The 19,093-nt window shown below is 45.7% G+C and overlaps 4 protein-coding genes across 4 annotated transcripts; 1 reads left to right on the forward strand and 3 right to left on the reverse strand.

The window, feature by feature from the left end:
* Nucleotides 1-756: 756 nt before the first annotated feature.
* N7483_002067 (uncharacterized protein) lies at nucleotides 757-2,537 on the reverse strand (the record flags this gene model as incomplete). The annotated part of the gene is made up of 4 exons (XM_057085504.1): nucleotides 757-1,072; nucleotides 1,135-2,099; nucleotides 2,159-2,201; nucleotides 2,251-2,537. The coding sequence occupies 4 exons, from the start codon at nucleotides 2,535-2,537 to the stop codon at nucleotides 757-759; spliced, it is 1,611 nt and encodes a 536-aa protein (XP_056951653.1).
* Nucleotides 2,538-4,082: 1,545 nt separating this feature from the next.
* On the forward strand, nucleotides 4,083-4,945 carry N7483_002068 (uracil phosphoribosyltransferase; the record flags this gene model as incomplete). The annotated part of the gene is made up of 3 exons (XM_057085505.1): nucleotides 4,083-4,262; nucleotides 4,320-4,419; nucleotides 4,500-4,945. 3 exons carry the CDS (start codon nucleotides 4,083-4,085, stop codon nucleotides 4,943-4,945), a joined length of 726 nt encoding a protein of 241 aa, XP_056951654.1.
* Nucleotides 4,946-5,783: 838 nt separating this feature from the next.
* On the reverse strand, nucleotides 5,784-6,540 carry N7483_002069 (uncharacterized protein; the record flags this gene model as incomplete). Its single annotated transcript, XM_057085506.1, has 2 exons — nucleotides 5,784-6,388; nucleotides 6,420-6,540. The coding sequence occupies 2 exons, from the start codon at nucleotides 6,538-6,540 to the stop codon at nucleotides 5,784-5,786; spliced, it is 726 nt and encodes a 241-aa protein (XP_056951655.1).
* A 1,611-nt stretch (nucleotides 6,541-8,151) lies between these two features.
* On the reverse strand, nucleotides 8,152-10,663 carry N7483_002070 (Zinc finger C2H2; the record flags this gene model as incomplete). The annotated part of the gene is made up of 3 exons (XM_057085507.1): nucleotides 8,152-8,293; nucleotides 8,356-10,408; nucleotides 10,528-10,663. 3 exons carry the CDS (start codon nucleotides 10,661-10,663, stop codon nucleotides 8,152-8,154), a joined length of 2,331 nt encoding a protein of 776 aa, XP_056951656.1.
* Between the last annotated feature and the right edge of the window lie 8,430 nt (nucleotides 10,664-19,093).

Genomic DNA, 19,093 nt, shown 5'->3' on the forward strand with positions numbered 1-19,093 from the left:
GCATGAATTTAGTAGTTTATGATTGGAGTTCTAGATACACTCCAAGGCTTGTTCATCCACACAGGTGAACAGAATCCATGGCCCATTAGCTCGTGACTCATCAATAAAGCTGGTGGCTATTGATCTTAATTGTTCAAAAAATCTTTCAACATTCAGGTATGAAAATTGAGTTCCATCATCAGGCCATGGATCGTCCAGCTCCCCTATTTGAGTGCAGACCAACAGCGAAGAAGCGGACATTATAGCCAGTGGATTTAATACTCAAGTGCTTGAAGTTACACTGAGCTATAGCTAGGTGGCCTGGGTAGGGTTCCGCTTTTAGAATCTAGAATCCACAACTTCCAAAAATTGAACTTGAAGGTTGAATTAGCTCACATTACCTAGGGTCAGATATCGTAATGATGACCGAATCTTCGGTAATTCACCCACATGTGCAAGTACAACTCCGCGTCTATTGAAGGCTTCAAGTTCTTATTGCCCCCATGAACTTTAAGATAAAGCTTATTCAAATTATTATGCTTGCATGGATTGGGAATGAATAGGCAAACGATTATGTGCTACTGACTATCAACTTCAAGTTCTCATCCTCAACTTATAATACATATGGAAAAATCTTGGAGGCATATGAACCAAGGGTCTCAATGATTTGAAACTCTTCAATAATATTGACTGATACTTCAAGCTAAACCTCCGTTAAAACGAGATCTTGAATCGTATCTCTGAATCTTTAACTTCATGCCTAGGCTCATGCTACTCTTAAAAGAGCAGCTTGCACTCAAAGTTATCAGTGTCATTGATATCGCCCGAGCCCTTGTACTTAGCCTGTTTTGGATAAGCACAGATAGGTCGCTGCTTAGTGATGCTGAAAGTCTCATCGTCGTCGAAGAAAGAACCAATGATATACTCAGGCGCCGTGTCATTCTCAACCCAGTTCACTAGCGCAAGGAGAACATCATGCTTGGCGTCTCTGTAGCCTGGCACACCGTACAGTGATGAGCTGAGTGCGCTGGCTTGGGTTGGACCGGCAATGTACCATGGTGCATTCATGGTGGAAGGTGTCCCGGAGCAGTGTCTGTGAAGTAAATTAGAAATGAGCCTAGATAGGGTATAGTGGGATCCAGGGGGTCTACTTACTCCATTCCGGGAATGATGAAAAAGCGATAAAACTCATCAATGTCAATTCCTTGCGGGGCAACGGTCGCAGCCATTTGATCACGGAAGTAAATTCCAATACCTGGAGGCACAGTGGCATCCGAGTGGCCATGGTAATGAATAAGTTTGGCACCACTCTTGTAGAAGGGAGCGAGATTGAAGTCATTCGCGGAGGAGTTACCCGGGTCAGTCTTGTCGGCATATTCCACGAGCTTCAAGTTCAAGTCTGATGCGGTGAAGTTTGAAATACCCAGAATCTCTTGAAGGTACCAGTATTGCTCGGCCTCGTTGCCAACACTACCATTGCCGATATTGCCACTCTCATTCCACATAAATTCACTGCCGTATTCTACATGACTGTACACGAATGTCTGGTCTGCTTCAACCCAGTCGCTGTAGATCTTGTGTAGGGTATCCAGCTGGGGCCCTGTAAGACAACTGCTGTTCTGGGTACCATTGCAGAGCAGAGGGAGATAGTCCACATTGCAGCCAAGAGGATCAGAGATGACTCCATCCACGAGACCGTCTTGAGGATCACATTGGCGGATCACCTCCTCGCCAATAACGCTAAACATAGACATGGGGATACTATGTTCAGAGCCCTCTGGAGCCTGGAGTGTAGTTTGCCAGAGATTCCACAACTGCTGATGGGTGGTCCACCACGCTGGACAGGCAGAAATAATCCCATCGTAGTCCATAGGAAATGCCTGGGATTCCTTCATGGCTTGACGACCACCAGTGGAACAGCCAGCAAAGTAGTTATATTTGGGCTTCTGGCCATAGAAACTCTCGACGAGAAATTTGCCAACTACGCTGGTGAGATGGTTGGCTCTCCAGGCCCAGTCATTGATTGACTGGGGATTCTCCCACCAGGTTCCACCCATATCAGAGCCAAAATGTCCTGTGTCTGTAGCTACAGACGCAAATCCGTAGCGCAGTCCCACGGCCTAGTAGAAGTCAGTGTTTTCGATCTTGTCGCAGAAGACATCCAGATGTCATCGCGTACCATGTCCACCCAGTTGATGTCTGCGCCCTCTTGAGCTGCATGGCTAAAGATTGGTCAGTCAACGATTAAAGTCAGATTTCACTTATACTTACAAGAATCGCTCGTTCCAGTTGTCAGGGAGGAAGACACCAAAGCTATAGTGCGTGCCAGCATCGGTGGTAGCATTCACCTGGATCGCACAGGTTGCAGGTAACTCCGTTGGATTTTCCACAGCTGTCACATTGGGGTTGACAAAGGTCGCATTCTCAGCATAATGTCTGGCATAGACGACTTGAGCGTTGGTTCCATTTGCATCGAGGTATGCTTGGAACGTTTCAATACTGCAGTTCGTCGCAGCAGCAACTGCTGGAACAGCCAGGAGAGGTAAAATTGACTTCATGACTGATTTGAGAACTGAAATCCGAGCTGAAGAGGAAAAAGAAAACTTCACAGACAGATTTTATTGTGACTTATAAGACGAAGGGACATGCCACGACGGCATTACTCCGTCCGAATATACTCAAGGAGCTCCGCATTCTAGTTACGCGTGAAAAGAGTCAGAGTGGGGAATATCTCGGACTAAAACCCGAATTCAGAGATTTTTGATCTAGGTGAAGCAGTCTGTAATCCTGATCGTCGTGCAGGACTGCATCAGCAGCTATGCAAGCATGCAGTCCGTCGTTTGATTCTCCACGGTCGTGTATTGATGACGAGTTCAAGTGCTGATCGTTTGACCCTGTTGCAGAAAATTTTAAAATGTGACGGTCTTAGTTCCTGAATATGGGTTCCATCCGATTAAACAACTGCTAGTGTTGCCTGTTCCTTGATTGATCTACATCGCCCTTGTTAAGGCTCTGGCGGAGACTAGAACAATTAAGGTAATGCGGGGCAGAAATACTCTCGGTTCTACAATAATACTTTTATATGAGACCTTGCAATTGTCTGCGTAATTATCTTAATGATTTCCAAGGTTCATATTTTGCTTTGTCTACCTTGATGGTATAATAGAATTGGGATAACACGATTTTTCTTTTTCCTTTCCTTGTTATGTGAACTTGAAGACTATGGCAAGCAAGTTCAGAACCCATCAAGCATTGAGTATTGACTTGCGGGGTTTCTTTAAATCAGATAATTGTTACGATGAGCTTGAGACCAGATTAAATTAAAAATTATCCCCACATGTTGTGGGGGTTCGGTCTTATATCACTAAATCGACGACGAGGACTATCGGTCATCGGGCGTTATGTCTCCAGCAAGGAAGGATCATCAACATAGATCATCCTCCACTGCGAGTGGACAGTTCTGAAAATGACCGCCAGGGGAAAAATATTCCAGAGGTCCGATATTAATTAGTAAATTTTATATTTTCGGCCGGCAGAGACGTCAACTATTCCGAATAGTGTCATCCAGATCATGACGTTTGTTGCCCCTACGTAAAGGCATATTATCTGCAATTTACGTGAATCGCCTGGGTATTTCGTTTTCAATTATTTCATAGCTGAAGATTATATGATAAGTAAATGGGTCTTTCCAGACCCTGAACTGTTCTCTCCATTGAACATGAGGGTCCATGAAGCCCGGTATCCTCGGTACAGTATCCGCGTCCTTTTGGCTTAGGTCAGTCTGAAGAGGATAGAAAAAGTCCGCAATATTTTTAGGGCATTTCTGGTGGAAATCAATCATCAATCTCATACATGATTGTCGCATTAAACATCCATGGATGGTCTCGGAGTATCAGAGTATGGTAATGGCGAGGGGCTTCCCCAACTCTGATAAGAGTAGGTTGCACAGATAACCTTGTACCCCTCACCTCTCGCCTACATGAACTACGTAGAAGCTGCTTTCTAGGAACATCCCTGTTAATATTCCACAGAAAATAACATCCTCTACCCGAAATTCTTCTCATAATTTTCTCTCTTCCCTTCATACTCATTCCCCGCACATCATGTCTTCCCTCCCCACAAATATCCACATCTCCACCCACCCATGCCTCCAAGCCAAGCTCTCGCAGCTCCGCTCGGCAAGCACTAGTCCCCGCGAAACAAGAGCGCTTGTCCATGAGATCGCATCAATCATCGGTGTCGAGGCATTTGCAACAGGTCTTAAAGTCTCAACAACAGGCACAGTATCATACCACTTTATGTACAATATGACCCAAGGAGAATAATACTGATCTCAGTAGGACCGCACCCCGCTTGGCGCGGAGTATGAGACAAAGGGAATCAACCCCGCGGATCTAGCTCTGGTACCAATTCTACGATCTGGTCTGGGCATGGTCGAAGGTTGGTCTTGAGTTTCAGTTTCATCAACCTCTACTAAGGTTCTCTTGTTCGCGATATCATACATATCTAACAACATCCAGCCCTTAACGCCCTCCTCCCAACTGCTGTCCCAATCTACCATCTGGGTCTCTTCCGAGAGAAAATTACTCTCCAACCAGTAGAATACTATAACAACCTTCCCTTCCATAGAACAGATCTCTCGCCTGCTAGCCCGGCACTCCTCTCACCGACGGCAGAAACGACAAACTCCGCTGCTGCAACCCTCGCTGTTCTCCTGGACCCTATTATCGCCACAGGTGCAACCGCTGAAGCAGCAATCCAGCTTCTACGAGAATGGGGCGTTGAGAAAGTGATTATGTTAAGTGTTCTTGCGTCGGAGGAGGGTGTGAAGAGGGCAGCGGGTGTTTGGGAGGAGGGTGTTGAGGTTTGGGTTGGGGCTGTGGATGAGAATGTTAATGACAAAGGAATGATTGTTCCTGGTGTTGGAGACATTGGGGACAGACTTTTTGTTGCTATTGGGAAGTAGGAGTCATTTGGTCTGTGATTGATTGATTTACCCTGGTATCTCAAGTTGGTCATGACAAGTCCTCACACCGTGCTTCGCCTGGCACTATAGCAGCTAAATTGGGAAAGGTATGTCCTCAGCACTCAAGCTGTTGGCCAGGAAGCTCGGTTCAATGAACATGTCACACACTATATCATCCTAAGCAGATTAACTTATAAGCACATATAACTGCCTAGGTGCGTTCACATCTTCTCAGACAGCCATGTTCACATACTTAAGTACTTAGTCAGTAGTATCTACAGGTAGCTTGTAACCTATCCCTCTTTGTATCTAGGTACTTCAGGGGTTACCTACCTGGAAGAGAAGGTTAGCCAGAAGAAAGATCCTAAGACATTCACGACCATGGATAATGGTTCGCAAGCCCTAGATTAAGACTAAATTTCTTTTAACAAGATCACCTTTAAGGTCATAGATAGGACTTTACGGATCCTAGGACTAAGGCTGTTAAAATAGCTAAGTAGGTATACTTAGCAAACTAGACTATTGCTAGAATGGAAGGAGAGATTTTAGAATACAATTCCAAAGTTCCATACGCACTTATCATTGTGATAGGAATCACACCAAGTTCACATGAACGCAGATTGATTTGAAATAACATATAAAGTGATGTTTTCCAACGCTCAAGTCTTTCATTCGGTCCGCGGGTCCATTTATGATCACAGTTGTATCACCACTGCCGGTCTAGTGCCATAGCTCCTAGGTAGCTTCCATCGAAAGCCGGATGTAGGGAGGAGAAGGGAGTCGTTTGAAGCAATAGTATCAGGCTACACGACTGCCTTTCAAGTTGTTGACTGGGTGTTCAAGTTTCAGTCTCTGGTTTGATTGTGACATCATTCTGTTCCTCAGCTGAAAGCTCCTGCTTGATTTGTTTGACCATGTTTTCCAGGTCCAGAGCCGTGAATGTCTTAGGGTCTTTCTTCTGGCTAACCCAATCGTTGCACAGACGTGTCTTCATATCATTGTCATTGATGCCGATGCCGTAGATTATCTTCATGATCACTGCATATGGATTCATGGGCATGTGACGGTCGTTGAGTCTTTTCATTGCAAGCAGCACCTCGTCAATAAACCTCGAAGTCGTTGGAAAGTCAATGACACTCAATTTCTCCCACTGTGTCAGCGTCTCGGCGTCTGCATGCGGACTGGCGCAGTCCATATGGGTTTTAATCGCGTGAAAAACTTCATCCGCGAAAATGAATCGACGATGCTTTTGCTCAAGTTCCTTGAGTAAATCCGGGGATATGCTTTGCTTCAACCACACAACCACTGATAGGGAAATTCTTTTCCATCTTTCTCCCCGGTTGTCCGTCGTCTTCGGACGATCGAGCTTAACGTCGATGAGGTCGGTCAATCCATAGCCTGCGAGGATTGCCTTAACTTGTGTCTGCCAATCTTCATAATCGTCTGGGGGCTGTCAATTTCTTCGTCAGGGGACTGGCCCGGATTCGGTCTCGTGGAAGGTTGTCAGCCTGAGTTCTGGCCACTTTGGTATCACGGTACCAGTCATAGCCTTTGGGAGGCCCTTCCCAATCCCCTGGGATGGTATGGCTTGTCATTATTGTCAGCGCGATCGTCTGTTGTGCTTTGTTGCCTGAAAGAGATTGTGTGAGACGGGAGTGTGTTTGTGTGTGTATTCGCGTATGTGTATCCGATAAAGAGAAGAGAGGGAGTGAATCGATTCGTCACTGTGGCTGTTGTTAAGGTGCTTCGCTATTTGACATGACTTTTCTACTTCTAACTAGTAAAATTGCAGGAAAAAGAGAATGGTATATAAGGAAGAAAAGATCTATCTATACTTTGCGCGATACTACGGCAAGGAGATTAGGAAAAGTGCCTATGTACTTGGCTATAAACTTCTGTTAAATGGAGACCCTATATGGCACTGGCGACATTGAATTAGCCTGAGACTTGATCAAGTACTATGAATGTTTACATTATGTCCACACAAAAACCCATGGATATTGTTTAACCTATTGATGACAAATTTAGTTCTCAACGAAAGATTGAGTCGGTTCTATTTAGATCATGCGCGCTTTCTTGATACGGAGGAGGGGCTTCGTGGTTATCATTACCATGAGGCGTTTTTTTGATGATAAGGAGGACTGGATGCATCATTGATTTGGACTACTTTGGCATTCCAAACTTCTTATGATTGAATGGCAGTTGGGTGTATGATTGGTGATAATGGTGTACGGAGTACTTTACCTAGGTAATGATAGATAGACATCATTGATGGCATAGGGCCAGCATTGAAAATAGCGGTTCTGGAGCAAAAGCATCGATCATATCACCTAAGTACAACCGGCTACTACATACGCCAACTGACCACTCAGTGCGCACCACTAGGGCCTCGTCTTATCTCATCTTAAGCTACGACATACTAAATTTTACTGGGTCAAGCTTGATTCCCCGCCAGGTATATTGTATTCATCGATTACGTATGGTACATGAAAGTAAGGCGTCAAAAAGAGAACAAAAATAAAAGATGTGCAGATGAAACCAAAATGCAGGCAATGCTGAACGGAAACAACTTTCTGAGAATATATAAAAAAAAGAACAGCAGATAAGGCGGGGAGCAAAAGAGATGCAATTAACATCAATACAGCGGTCGAGTAAACTCCAACCACAAGAAGCATATGAAGAATGATGAGCATGAGCATGGTGGAAAAGAAGCAATGAAAAGCAACAGAAAATAAAGGCAGCCGCACGCAGAGATAAAACGCAGAAAATTTCAAAAGGTATCAAGAGATCAAAAAGCAGGTGGACGAAGGGGCACGATTAGGGGCTAAGGAGAAAAACAAATAAAACTCCATCGAGTGCGAGAGAACACACAGGACCAGCCAGGTGTCAAGAGGGAACCAAAGCAGATAAACACCACACCGGACTCCCTGGTGCAAAGACAGATCAGGGGAAAGATGCAACCCAAATAATAGCAAGAAAAAAAGTCAGGAATCACACCATGAGGCAGATTGACGGCGAAGTATTCCCATAGCCATAAAACACCCCGCCTGCCCATTAGTGTACCTATTCCGGATTTTTCCCATGTGTCCCAATGAAAACGTCCAACAAATGAGAGTAAGAAAGCCCGAAAGACGTAAAAAGTTCAGAGATGCAAAGATCAGTAAAAAGTAGTGAAGGAGAGTGGAGAATGGTGTAAAAAATAGAGATCAGTACGCAGTGCCCACACTAGCCAGAGACTTGGGTGGAACAGCGTGGATCGGCTGATCCTTTCCGACACGTAAAGAATCTTCATAGCCGACCAGGGCCTGGGAGTGAAGCTTGAATGATTCGCCCATCAACTTGGTGATTCTGTGAGGAAATTGTTAGTTATCAAGTAGCAGGAATATGTGGAGTAGGATTGAAAGACTTACCCCCAGACAACCACACCGTCTAGGATGTTACCCCATACACGGGCCACGGTAGAGCTGAGCTTTCCAAATGCGTCGATGGCATCATCATCAAACAAGTTTCGCACCTTATTGTAGATGGCTAGTTCAGCCTCAGTCGCTGGCTCGTCGTCATGTTCCAGGCGGTAGAGCCAGAGACTCAGGATGACCATCAGATCCAGACCGCAGAGAGGATGCTCAACACTCCAGTTAGTGGCGGAGGTCTTCGCAACCCAGTTGATGCCCTGAATAGCGGCAATCTCAATGCACTCGAAGCATTGCTGAACAACCTTGTTCATCTCCTGAGAGCGCTTGACCTTCTCACGAGCGACAGTCATGGCAGCAGCCACCTCATAAGAAGAGTGGTACCGCATGGCCTCCTGGATGGACTTCAGGTCAACTTCCAGGCGGGCGCGGGTGTTGCGGTAGACGGCCATCGAGTTGAAGATCAAGGGGTGGCCCTTCTGGGGAGTGCTGAGTGGGACAACGATGGTCTCAGGCTCACACACATCCAGGGAGCTCTCCCAGGTCTCGAGAGCGAGACGAAGTTTGTACTCAGTAACGACATCTTGTAGAGCCTCAAAGCTACGCTTGTGGTTCCACACTTGCAAGAACAGGGCGTTGATGAGAACGCGAGTAGCGAAGGCACTGTACCGGGTCTGCTCGCCCTGGAAGAGGAAGTCGTGAGCCTCGCGGACAGTCAGGGTGCTGGAATTGGAAGTGCGACGCCAGCTCTCCTCATCTGATGCATCCAAGTTCCAAAGAGACTCGGAAGAAGGAAGCTCAAGGTTGTCGAACTCGTCGAAGCTCATCGCAGGAGTGTGGTTGAAGGTGAGGGTCAACATGCCGAAGAAGATGTACACAGCGAAGTAAGTGCGGCGACACGACTCGTCCTCGATCCACTCTGCACGCGAAGGGTAAATGCCCTGACGAGCGTCGGTTCGGAGCTTGAGCTGGTATCGGTTGCCAGCGACCATGTTGGCGAGTAGACTCTTGATGGAGCAGGTCCACTCGAGACCCTTAGGATCACCACTCCAGCTTTCAAAGACCATGTTCAGCAGAGTGCTCTGCATCAACCAAAGAGGGCACTTGCGGGAATCGAAGTTATCCTTATGTTGCAGGAACTGGTTGACCAAAACCTTGGAGCCGACATGGAGCAAGAAAGCGTGCTCGCGCTCGAAAGTGTACAGAGCGCCAATGGAGAGAACTGCTAGCAATAGAGGAGCAGATACGGTAGCAGGGTTAAACGATTGCTGGTGCAAGAATGGCAAATGAGGGTGGTACAAGTTAAAGTATGTGGACAGGTACCGGTTCAATGCCGCTGTGCCAGGCATCTGGAAGTTATCAGGCAAAGCACCCAAAGTGTCTGCTCCCTGGACGCGTTCAACAACCTGATTGCGCTCCATCTCATTCGCGAGTTGGGGAGCCTTGGGAAGGGTCAACGCTTGGCTGGGACCTGGCGAGCGACGGTAATTTACGGGGCTAACGGGTCCAGTCATGGAAGGGTAGGGGGATAACGCGTTCGGGGTCGAGTTTCCAGACATGGGAAGCGAGTTCGACAAGAGCACATCTCCGACGAGGCCGTGACGGTCGACGAGGGTGGGCATCGAGCCAGGTTCGGCGGGCGAGGCGAGAGTATCCCAGGGCATCTGAGGCAAGGTTGCGTTGCCGGAAAGGTAAGGCTCGAAGGAGCCGTGGGCAGGGGATAGTGATTCGGAGCGCTCGGAAACCTGACCAGTCGCTGCTGCTGCAGCCTTATGTTGGAAATCTGTCATCAACATGGCTGCAGTTTCAAGGTCGACCATACCATCACTGCTTGCTTCGATCTGTTCCAGCGTCGCCGGATCAATGGTGATCGAAGGTTTGGAGGGGGCAGAAGTTGTAGATTTCTGAACCCCTCCACCACGTCTGCGGCCCTCTGCGACCAGGGGAATTCCGCCATCCTTAGCATGTACAGTTCGATCATGGCGCAACAAAAGATCACGACGAACGAAAGTGCTTCGGCATTTTAAGCATTTGAAGGGGCGTTCTTTAGTATCTGTTGAAGAGGGGAAAAATTGTTAGTTTTGAGGAGGGGCGGAATGAGAACAGAATGAGAGTGGAGGGGGCCGAAGGGCAGGAGTTGGTGAGACTTGAAAAACTCGAAATCCAACTTACGAGACCGCTCATGTCTGCTGCGATGTTCACTGCGACTGAACGCACGATTGCAGAATTGGCACTTGTATTTCTTCTCGGGCGCTGAAGTCTTCTTGGCCGGCGAGTTGCTGGCCGTCCCGGGAGCTGAGGGAGCCATGTGTGTATTTTAGACGGGTCGTCTCAGGCAAATAAGGAAGTCGACGACTGTGGTATGGTTCCTTGGGTGAGCTCACACCGGTTTTGTAAACGTGATGACGACAGGAAGTCGTTGGGATATCTGATCATTCCTTGTATGTGGGGGGTCGCGGATTTTGTAACAAAGGCGAAAGTGGGTGTCCAGCCACGGAAGAAAACAAAAAAAGAGAACGCTCGAAAAGAAAGGCGGATGAGCGTTAAGCACCGCGGTGAGGGGTATGTTGAAGAGGTGGGAGGAGGAGAAGTGGGAGGAGAGAAAGAAGGAGGGGATATTGAAAAGAGGGGGGGAAGGGAAGTCTTGGATTTATTGTCACGACACTGAATATAGGTAATTTACTTTGTGCCCCCAGGTTTTGTTACCGTAATTTTGGTCGTGATGGACGCGCGGATTAGATGGGGAAGGGATCGGCGAGCCGGAGATGCCTGAATTTTGAACTGGCAGAAATGAAAAATACAGTATTATGAGACGGAAGTATACACTGGGCAGGTGGGCTCATTAGGACTATCTATTCAATATCTATATTGAATTGCTCTTTGGGTAAATCTCTGGGGCTGCATTGCGTTAAAGATTTCAATTGTAAATAGATATAGCTATGGAGGGGAACATTTACCAAACCTGGCTTGATATCTTTGAATGAGTTAGGTCTGCATGAAATGCACTCTTCCTCTTGATTCAAAGAAGTCACTTTAGAGGTCTCTACCCCCACCTTCCTCAGTCTAGTACTATATGTTTGCTTCAAACCTCCCAGTACTTTTTCTTGCAAATGGCAACTTGAACTGATTTCTCTGGCGTGGCGGAAAAAGCATCTCATCTTTCATCTGATCGTTCTTGTAACTACCGGGACTCGACTGTATACTACGTCACAGGGCAAAATTGAATAGACTAAGTTCATTGATTGCCATATGAATAGCAAGTATGAAGATTGAAGAGACTGCGCAACTTATGGCAAGCTCCATATAATCTCAATATATCTCATTTCTTTTATCAACCTTTATTATCAGGATCTAGTGTATATTGCAATGTCTGATATTTGGGAGACTAGATTAGTAAATATTACAATACATGCGTAATCTGTGTTTTGAGCGGTCAACTTTCTCTCCCCGATCCAGGCATCAATTTAATGCGACTCGAACACCTGACAGCCGTGCACGTAAACAAGGTACTGTATAATTCCCAGCCTCTTCTCGGCCACGCACTCTTATATCACCACATCCTAAGACCCCCTTTTACGCTTACTCGATCGCCAAAATCGAATAAAATAAATATAAAATAAAATAAAATGAATTAAAAAAGTGGCTCTCAAATTGCGGTTTCCTTTGAAACCCATCATTTCGGTTCCGCCGAACGTTTACATTTCACTCTATGAAGGGGGGACATCTCGATATCTAGAGGATCGGAACCATTAATACTCATTCAAACTTTGCAAATTTAAACATCTATCTCATCTATGAAGAAGATAAAACACGAACTACTCTGATGTGTTCGAAAAAAAAATAAAAAATAAAAAATTCAAACCCTATGATGTAAAAAAAGCAATATCCAAGCGATCCAAAAAAATGCAAAATGAAAAAAAAAGAAAGTGGGATTATCACCGCTGTCTGCTGCGAGGGCTTGTCATGAGTGGGCCGATGCAGTGTGGCCCCTCGCTCAGCCCAAATAAAATCGAACAAAAAAGACCCATAGTATAGAATTATGCAGTCGGACATGAATTTTGTCTTATTTTTCTTATTCGTTCAAAAGTGTGAAGGGAATATGTGTGGCTGGCATGTGAGGCGATTTAGTGTCTCGATCGTGGCACACCCACAGCGATGCAATCATGTTATAGAAGAAGTAGCCCTGCAACTTACATACCTATTAAGAAGTAAATTCCGGCATTTCATCAAGTTGTCATACTACATAAACTAATCTAGAACTTTGATATCATAACCATGGTTCATAACCCCTACCCCCCTCTCTCTCTCTCATCCAAACCCCTCCGATCGGCACTATCATTAGATTCGGCTGATCGGGTATCTGGGTATCAATCGTTACACAGTTCCGAGAGGACAATCGGGTGGGTTGAGAATGAGACAGGGATACAATATCTAATTTCCCACATATCTACCCCGTGGTGCTGATCTGACATCCAAAAAAAGACGAGTACAAATTAGACAAATTAGACCCTATTGAACGGGGACAGTCAGCTACAACTCCGGGACAACGCTAGAATAGCCTCGATCGGATCATTTCTATCCGCGGGGCGCCGTCGTCAGTAGTTGCAGCCCGCCTTAGTCGATCAATCCACTCACGGATCGGTCTGGTTCGCAAAGATTTGACTGATATTTCTTTTCCCTTTGAAAATCAAGGATCCTAGTCTGATACGCCACATCCACTTACCATGAAATGCACCTAAATGACAGATCACCCAACGGGTTCGCCGTACTTTTGTATTGGACTTGACTGGTCCAGAATCTCCCTTAGACTTGCCCCGCTCTGTGGCGGTTGAGCTGTGCCACGCCTTTGAGGGGCTTTGTTTTATTTTACAGAAGTTATACGTACTTCATACTAGCTCGATTTCTTCTTATTTATACAGGTCACGAGTCTTATACACCACACTTTTTTTCCCTACAAAATGTACGACACCACCAGATCATGTCTGTGCGACGTGGTGTTTAACCAGCGCCCCTCGAGACATCACCTGCTAGAACGGCAGGGCGATCTGCATACAAAAACTGAACGAATCGGCGCTTTGGATTAGGATACCATCATCTGATTTTGACCTTTCTTTTTCTCTTTAGGGTAAGACTTATGCGTTCTGCCCCTCTTTCTATACATCAAACCCTGTTCAAGTTCAGTATATTTCTACAAGGATTAAAAAAAGTGATACACCTCGTTAGACCGTTTGTTTCTATTCTAGTCCAGCTAGCCCGGCTTTCTCGGGGTCCACCATGGAACACACGGTAGTACTTCCGTAGGAATGAATGGTTAGCTCGGAGTGTGCTGGCCAGTGTACACCGCACAAAACCCGTGTCGTAAATTCCCGGGTCCCCTCCGTGGGGCACTGCATCGTCGCGAGAAGATCCGCTGCGACGCGGAGGACCGACGCGGTTACTTGGGAAACGCGTCTGGCGAGGCCCCTCCGGGTGGAGAAACGCGATGCAGCCCAGGATGGTATAGAAATGGAAGATCAGCAATGATTATGAGGTAAGACGGGAAAAAAGTGAGAGGGAGAGAGAAGGAGAAAAAAAAAAGTACATATTCACCCCTCCCTTAACCCCTCGAATGATGGACCTATCAAATTGAATGTATCTCAATATGTTTGCCATGAATAATATAAAAAAGAAATGTTTTAAACTATCCGACCAAACGTACATTTTTTCTCTATCGAACCTGCATTTATGACCCCTTGATTTCAATCTTTTGATGAGCCCCTCCAAAACTTATTTCCACTAATCAAAGAAAAAGAAATGCCGAACTGGAAAGTGAACCTGTTCGGAGTTTCCGGATGATCATCGAAGACTCAGCGAACCTTCTCCTGGAGCCTTAGGCTATAATTCGCCTAATCGGAATAGTGGGGGAACAGGCGGTTTCTAACAAGATTAGTAGTAAACCCCCAATTTGGAGATTAAACAGAAGCCCTGGAGGGGATATGAGCAACCTTGGAAGCTCTTCGCCCTTGATTTGATCAGAAGTATACAGGATTTCAATAATGGTCCGATCCACTTCCCGATGCAGCGGTCCGACCCAGTTTCAACGTTCTCGACCCAAGCAGGAACAAGGAAAGGAACATGACGACGCGATGCATGGGAGCGGTGACTTGACCGCCCAATGAATCTGATGTACTTTTGTTACTAAAATCAACCAGTTGATCCACCATTCTCGATCCCTTGTCTAATCTAATTTATGATTTGAAAAATGTATCGACATTCCATTCTCCAAGACTATTTAGATGGTTGTTATACTTTGTACCGAGTACGCAGGTAATGGATAGTGTTGGTTACTATCTTTACAATAGATTAATCTATTGAGTCCTAGTAATGGTGCTTATCTTAAGAAATTAGACAAAAGCAATTAAAAACATGGGATTACATAGAGCGAAAAAAAAGAAAGAAAGAAAAAAAAAAAACTTACATTCAAATAATTCGAAGGGATCAATTCCGACCCAGTCATTGCCAAAACTGAGACCACCTCCATCCTGAACTTCGCCTAGCTCACAAGGACCTATGCACTTTCACTTTCGTATCTCTGCCGACAAGCCCCCACCAGTCCCGTTGCAGGAATTCTCAGGAAGCTCTTCCCCGGCGCCGGCCCCTGAACTAATGCCATCCGGCAGCCCGCGCCTGAGGCACTATGGATCCCATCGTCCCGACAACTACTACTGAGGGGACAGAGAGGGGGGGATCCAGCGCCCCACGCCAGGACGGTCTGGGTCTGGGTCTGGAATTTCTCTTTTTCTCGCTCTAGCCCGTCTACCCAAGGATATTGCGGTCTCGTGCCGTATATGTCGGTGAGAAGTCGCGTCACTCTGCATTTTGTAACTATTCCCACTTAGTTATAGCAACCTTACTCTTAGTACCCTAGATTAGATCCTACGAGTCTGGTCTCACCGCTTCAAAAGCACATGGCTGCCCAGGATCTTTAGATGCAGGTCCCACCTCGAACTTGAATTTCATGGATTTCATGAAATTTTTGGATTTCCCTCTTCCTTGATTCTCCATTGTGCGCGCTAGCAATATCCCTTTTATACTTTCGCTAAAGACTGGGGCGTTTGAAATGCCCCCCCAACTTCCCGATACCCTAGAAGCGACCTCCGAGTTGGTGTGGGTTCCACTAGCTTTGGTGTGTGTGGATTCTTTCGCTTTGCTCTTGATTAACTTTGAAGTCAGGAAAGATTCCGATTCCGAGTCTTAATCTTGCTACCTTGCAGTTGAGACCGGATCTCTTTGTTCATTCTTCTGTCGGTATGTGTCTAACCTCTGCATTTCGATTCGCCAGATCTCCTCTCCGAGTCTGTAGGGATGAATATTACCCCTTCGAAAAAATTTGATCTGTCCGTTCACCCGTTCGTTTGCTACCTGTGCCGTCCCGTGCGGAAGGGCCTGGACTCGGCACACAATCAATCATGAAAATGATCATCCAAACTCCGTGATCTTTTTTTTTTGTTTTTTTATGCGATCCAATATGTAAAATTTGCCTCCGGCAGCTAACTACTATTTTCAGTTAGTTCAGCTAGGGAATATTAGACCTTGAGGCGAAAAAAAAGCTTCCCCTCCATCTCCCACCTTGAAGCTCATATCTGATTCTCAGCCCCGTATACGTACTCTGTGGAGTATCCATTTGCCACACTGGAGTATAACTATCGACCTGCAAATCCTAATATCAATAGACGCATCCTTGAGCACCTATCATTGACGACCAACAAAAATTGAACATTCTGTGTATAATGGTTCCTTAATGATCGTCCCTCGGATCGTGACAAACAAGGAGGTTCGGTCCGGGGAACACCATCCGGTCCATGGTTCACTCCCGTCATGTCCGTCTCTGACCCAAATATCGAGCACACGAGTCTGATATCATGAAACAAGGATTATAATTCTAAGGATTGCTGCCGTGTACGTGGCATTGTGGATCATTCTACGGAGAACATGACTCTTTCTTCACCGTCATGTCTTATCCCTTGGATGGAAATTATTCATGGATGACTCGCGGATGTCCTCTCCCGGGATCACTTTGGGATATATGCAGGGGGGGTTCGCGGAAAACAGATATTTCCTCCGTACGCCCTGTACACATGCATATGTACATCAATTGAGATGTGTATTTTGACCTCTCAATGTTGCGCATTCGGGCCCTTTTTTTGAAATTATGATGTTTCGATCTATCGAATGTAGTTTCCCCCGGATGTGCTTCCGCGGAATTTTCTCGAAGGGGTGGACACCCCCCAGGTGCCTAAAGGGGGTGGTGCGAAACAAAATTCGGGGTATAATTCGTACAAGGTTCAACGTCTAACGCCGGTTGTTCAGAGAGCGGAGACTAGCTGACTCGATGAAGATACTAGTGACTTGGTATCTCCACCGAGTCTATGAATGACCTATCGAATTTGATGGACCTCCTGCCAGTGCAGACTTTCCTTGCCTTTTGTTTGCCTCTTCATACATGAGAGTCCTGGAGAAGGAGTGGAGAGTAAAGGAAAATAAATGATTTGCACTGCGTCAATGTATAGGCAGATTTATGGAGTAGAACTCAAAAGTAGCGGTATGTACGGAGTATTTCCCCGAAGGAATCGCACATCAAGGTTAGAGAGCCCCACCTTCCACGAGGTCTTAATATATGTACATAAGCCTCGCTAAAAAAAAAATGGAAAAAATAACAGAATTACGACCATAGCAATCAAACAGGAAAAAGGGGGGAGGGAGGCTGGGATGAAAGACCTTGATGATCAGGATCATCGGAGAGCCCGACGCACCGGATACACAGGGGCACATAGGTGTCCGCGATTGGATGAGAGGTGCCCGAGCGGCAGGATAAAGCCCGCTTGGGACTGGAAATCCATCTGGTTGGGTGCGCCTTGTGATGACGGGGATTGTGGTTCCTGCGACCTGTACTGTAATAACCGGGTCTGCAAGGAACAGGAAAATTCAAGTTGCGGTGGCGAATTGGCCGAGGCTCGGCCCGGGGGCATTAGTTTATGCTTGTGTCAACTGGTTCCAGGTTACTTGATCTTTGCGAGGGAGTTGTTTAGACGTTGAAGAGACCGGGGCTTTGGTCTGATGTAGTATGAGAATAAAGAATCCTTTCATCTAAAAGTGGATAGTACAGTGGATATATTTTATATCAGCAGTCGAGATTTGCATTGAATACTAGTAGTAATACACTCTAAGTACCAGTTGATATTATACCTAATATACAGTACTTCAATATTGAAATTAAAACATCATGTTAACTTGAATAGCACGGCGTAGATAAAACCATGTGGGATACTAATCACATATGTCAACTGGTGACTTAAACATGAACAGAAACCTGAACACAAAGCTCGTGCGTGCCAAGTTCAAGTTACAGGGTCACTTCGAGCTGTTAAATTTCTAAATTTATAGCTACTAGTACTGCATATTATCAACATATATTCGTCATCTGAGTCGCCACGGTGGATCTATCTGGATATCCGGGCTCAAGGACTAGTACATCAGTCCATTCGGGTTCAATTTCAAATTTTTACTATGTAGTAACTTCACTGGCAATACTTAAGCACTGCCAGTGGCAGCCAAAGTTGATCAAGTGCAAATTATCATGACTCGGATGATGTGGTTCACAAACCTTCAAATGTTCAATGTTGGAAGACAGATTCAACATTTGAAAAATCATCTTTCAAGGCACTGGCTTCAACCTTGGGACATTTGAAGTTGCACATGTCACGGTTCACGGGTGGTGTCATTATCAAGATTCAGGTTTTATTTATCCTAATATATGTTTAGAATATTCAGAAGTTTTTGATACACTCAAGCGCTCCAGGGCTGGCAATCATACATAGACTAATCATACCTCCTAGGTACTATTTGATGCTGAAACTCGTGCCCACATGTACAGGTGCCAGTGGGAATGGAATTGATTGTGATTGCTTCGAACGGTGATCATGTTGCTTTACCTTCGAATGTTGTGACTTCAGGTTGGAGCCGAGAACATGGATTTGAATAGTATTTTTTAAACATACTTCAATGTCAGGCTTGTTACTATCTACTAGGTAGAAGGTACTATTGCTCCCGAGGTCAACTTATTCAAGTTGGTCAATAGTAGTCGGGTTCAAGTTCAAGATTTTCTGTAGCTCCACGGCACTATGTAGTACTACTACCTAAGTAGTGTTGAGTTTAGCAGTTGAGAACCACATGTGTATCATCCTGCTAGACCCCATACACACCTGAACATGTGGGGGCTCTGCACTGGTGCCCATGTGTATATGTAGAACGAATATTTGGATGAGTTCGCAAGTGGTATGCCTATGTATCCCAAATATTGGAATACGATCCACAGTCTTTTTGCTAGCTTGACATAGATTTGAGACAAATCTTGATTTTTGCCCCAGTCGACCATGCAGTCTACTGCACGGTATATTCATTTACTCCAATATTTAGAACTTCCAAGTTTCGAGTTTGCACGGCATAATCCCGACTTAACCGAACAATCGTCATTCATCTGGCGACATGTGCATCGCTAACTGGTACTGACTCGCACGGTCTCATTATTGAGCCTAGCTTTATTGTTCTCAAGGTCGAGTGATGTTCGAACATCACCATCTAGACTCAATGGAGCCGTCAGCGTTCCATGGAACTTGTGAACCTTTTCCAAATAAGAGCCCATATATCAAAAAATACTCTCACATGGCAGACGCTCTAACCTTGGAAACGTCTTGTACCC

This window comes from Penicillium malachiteum, assembly GCF_028827825.1.
Source record: "Penicillium malachiteum strain IBT 17515 chromosome Unknown utg000001l:1.0-8184562.0:1.0-8186909.0, whole genome shotgun sequence".
Taxonomy (NCBI): domain Eukaryota; kingdom Fungi; phylum Ascomycota; class Eurotiomycetes; order Eurotiales; family Aspergillaceae; genus Penicillium; species Penicillium malachiteum.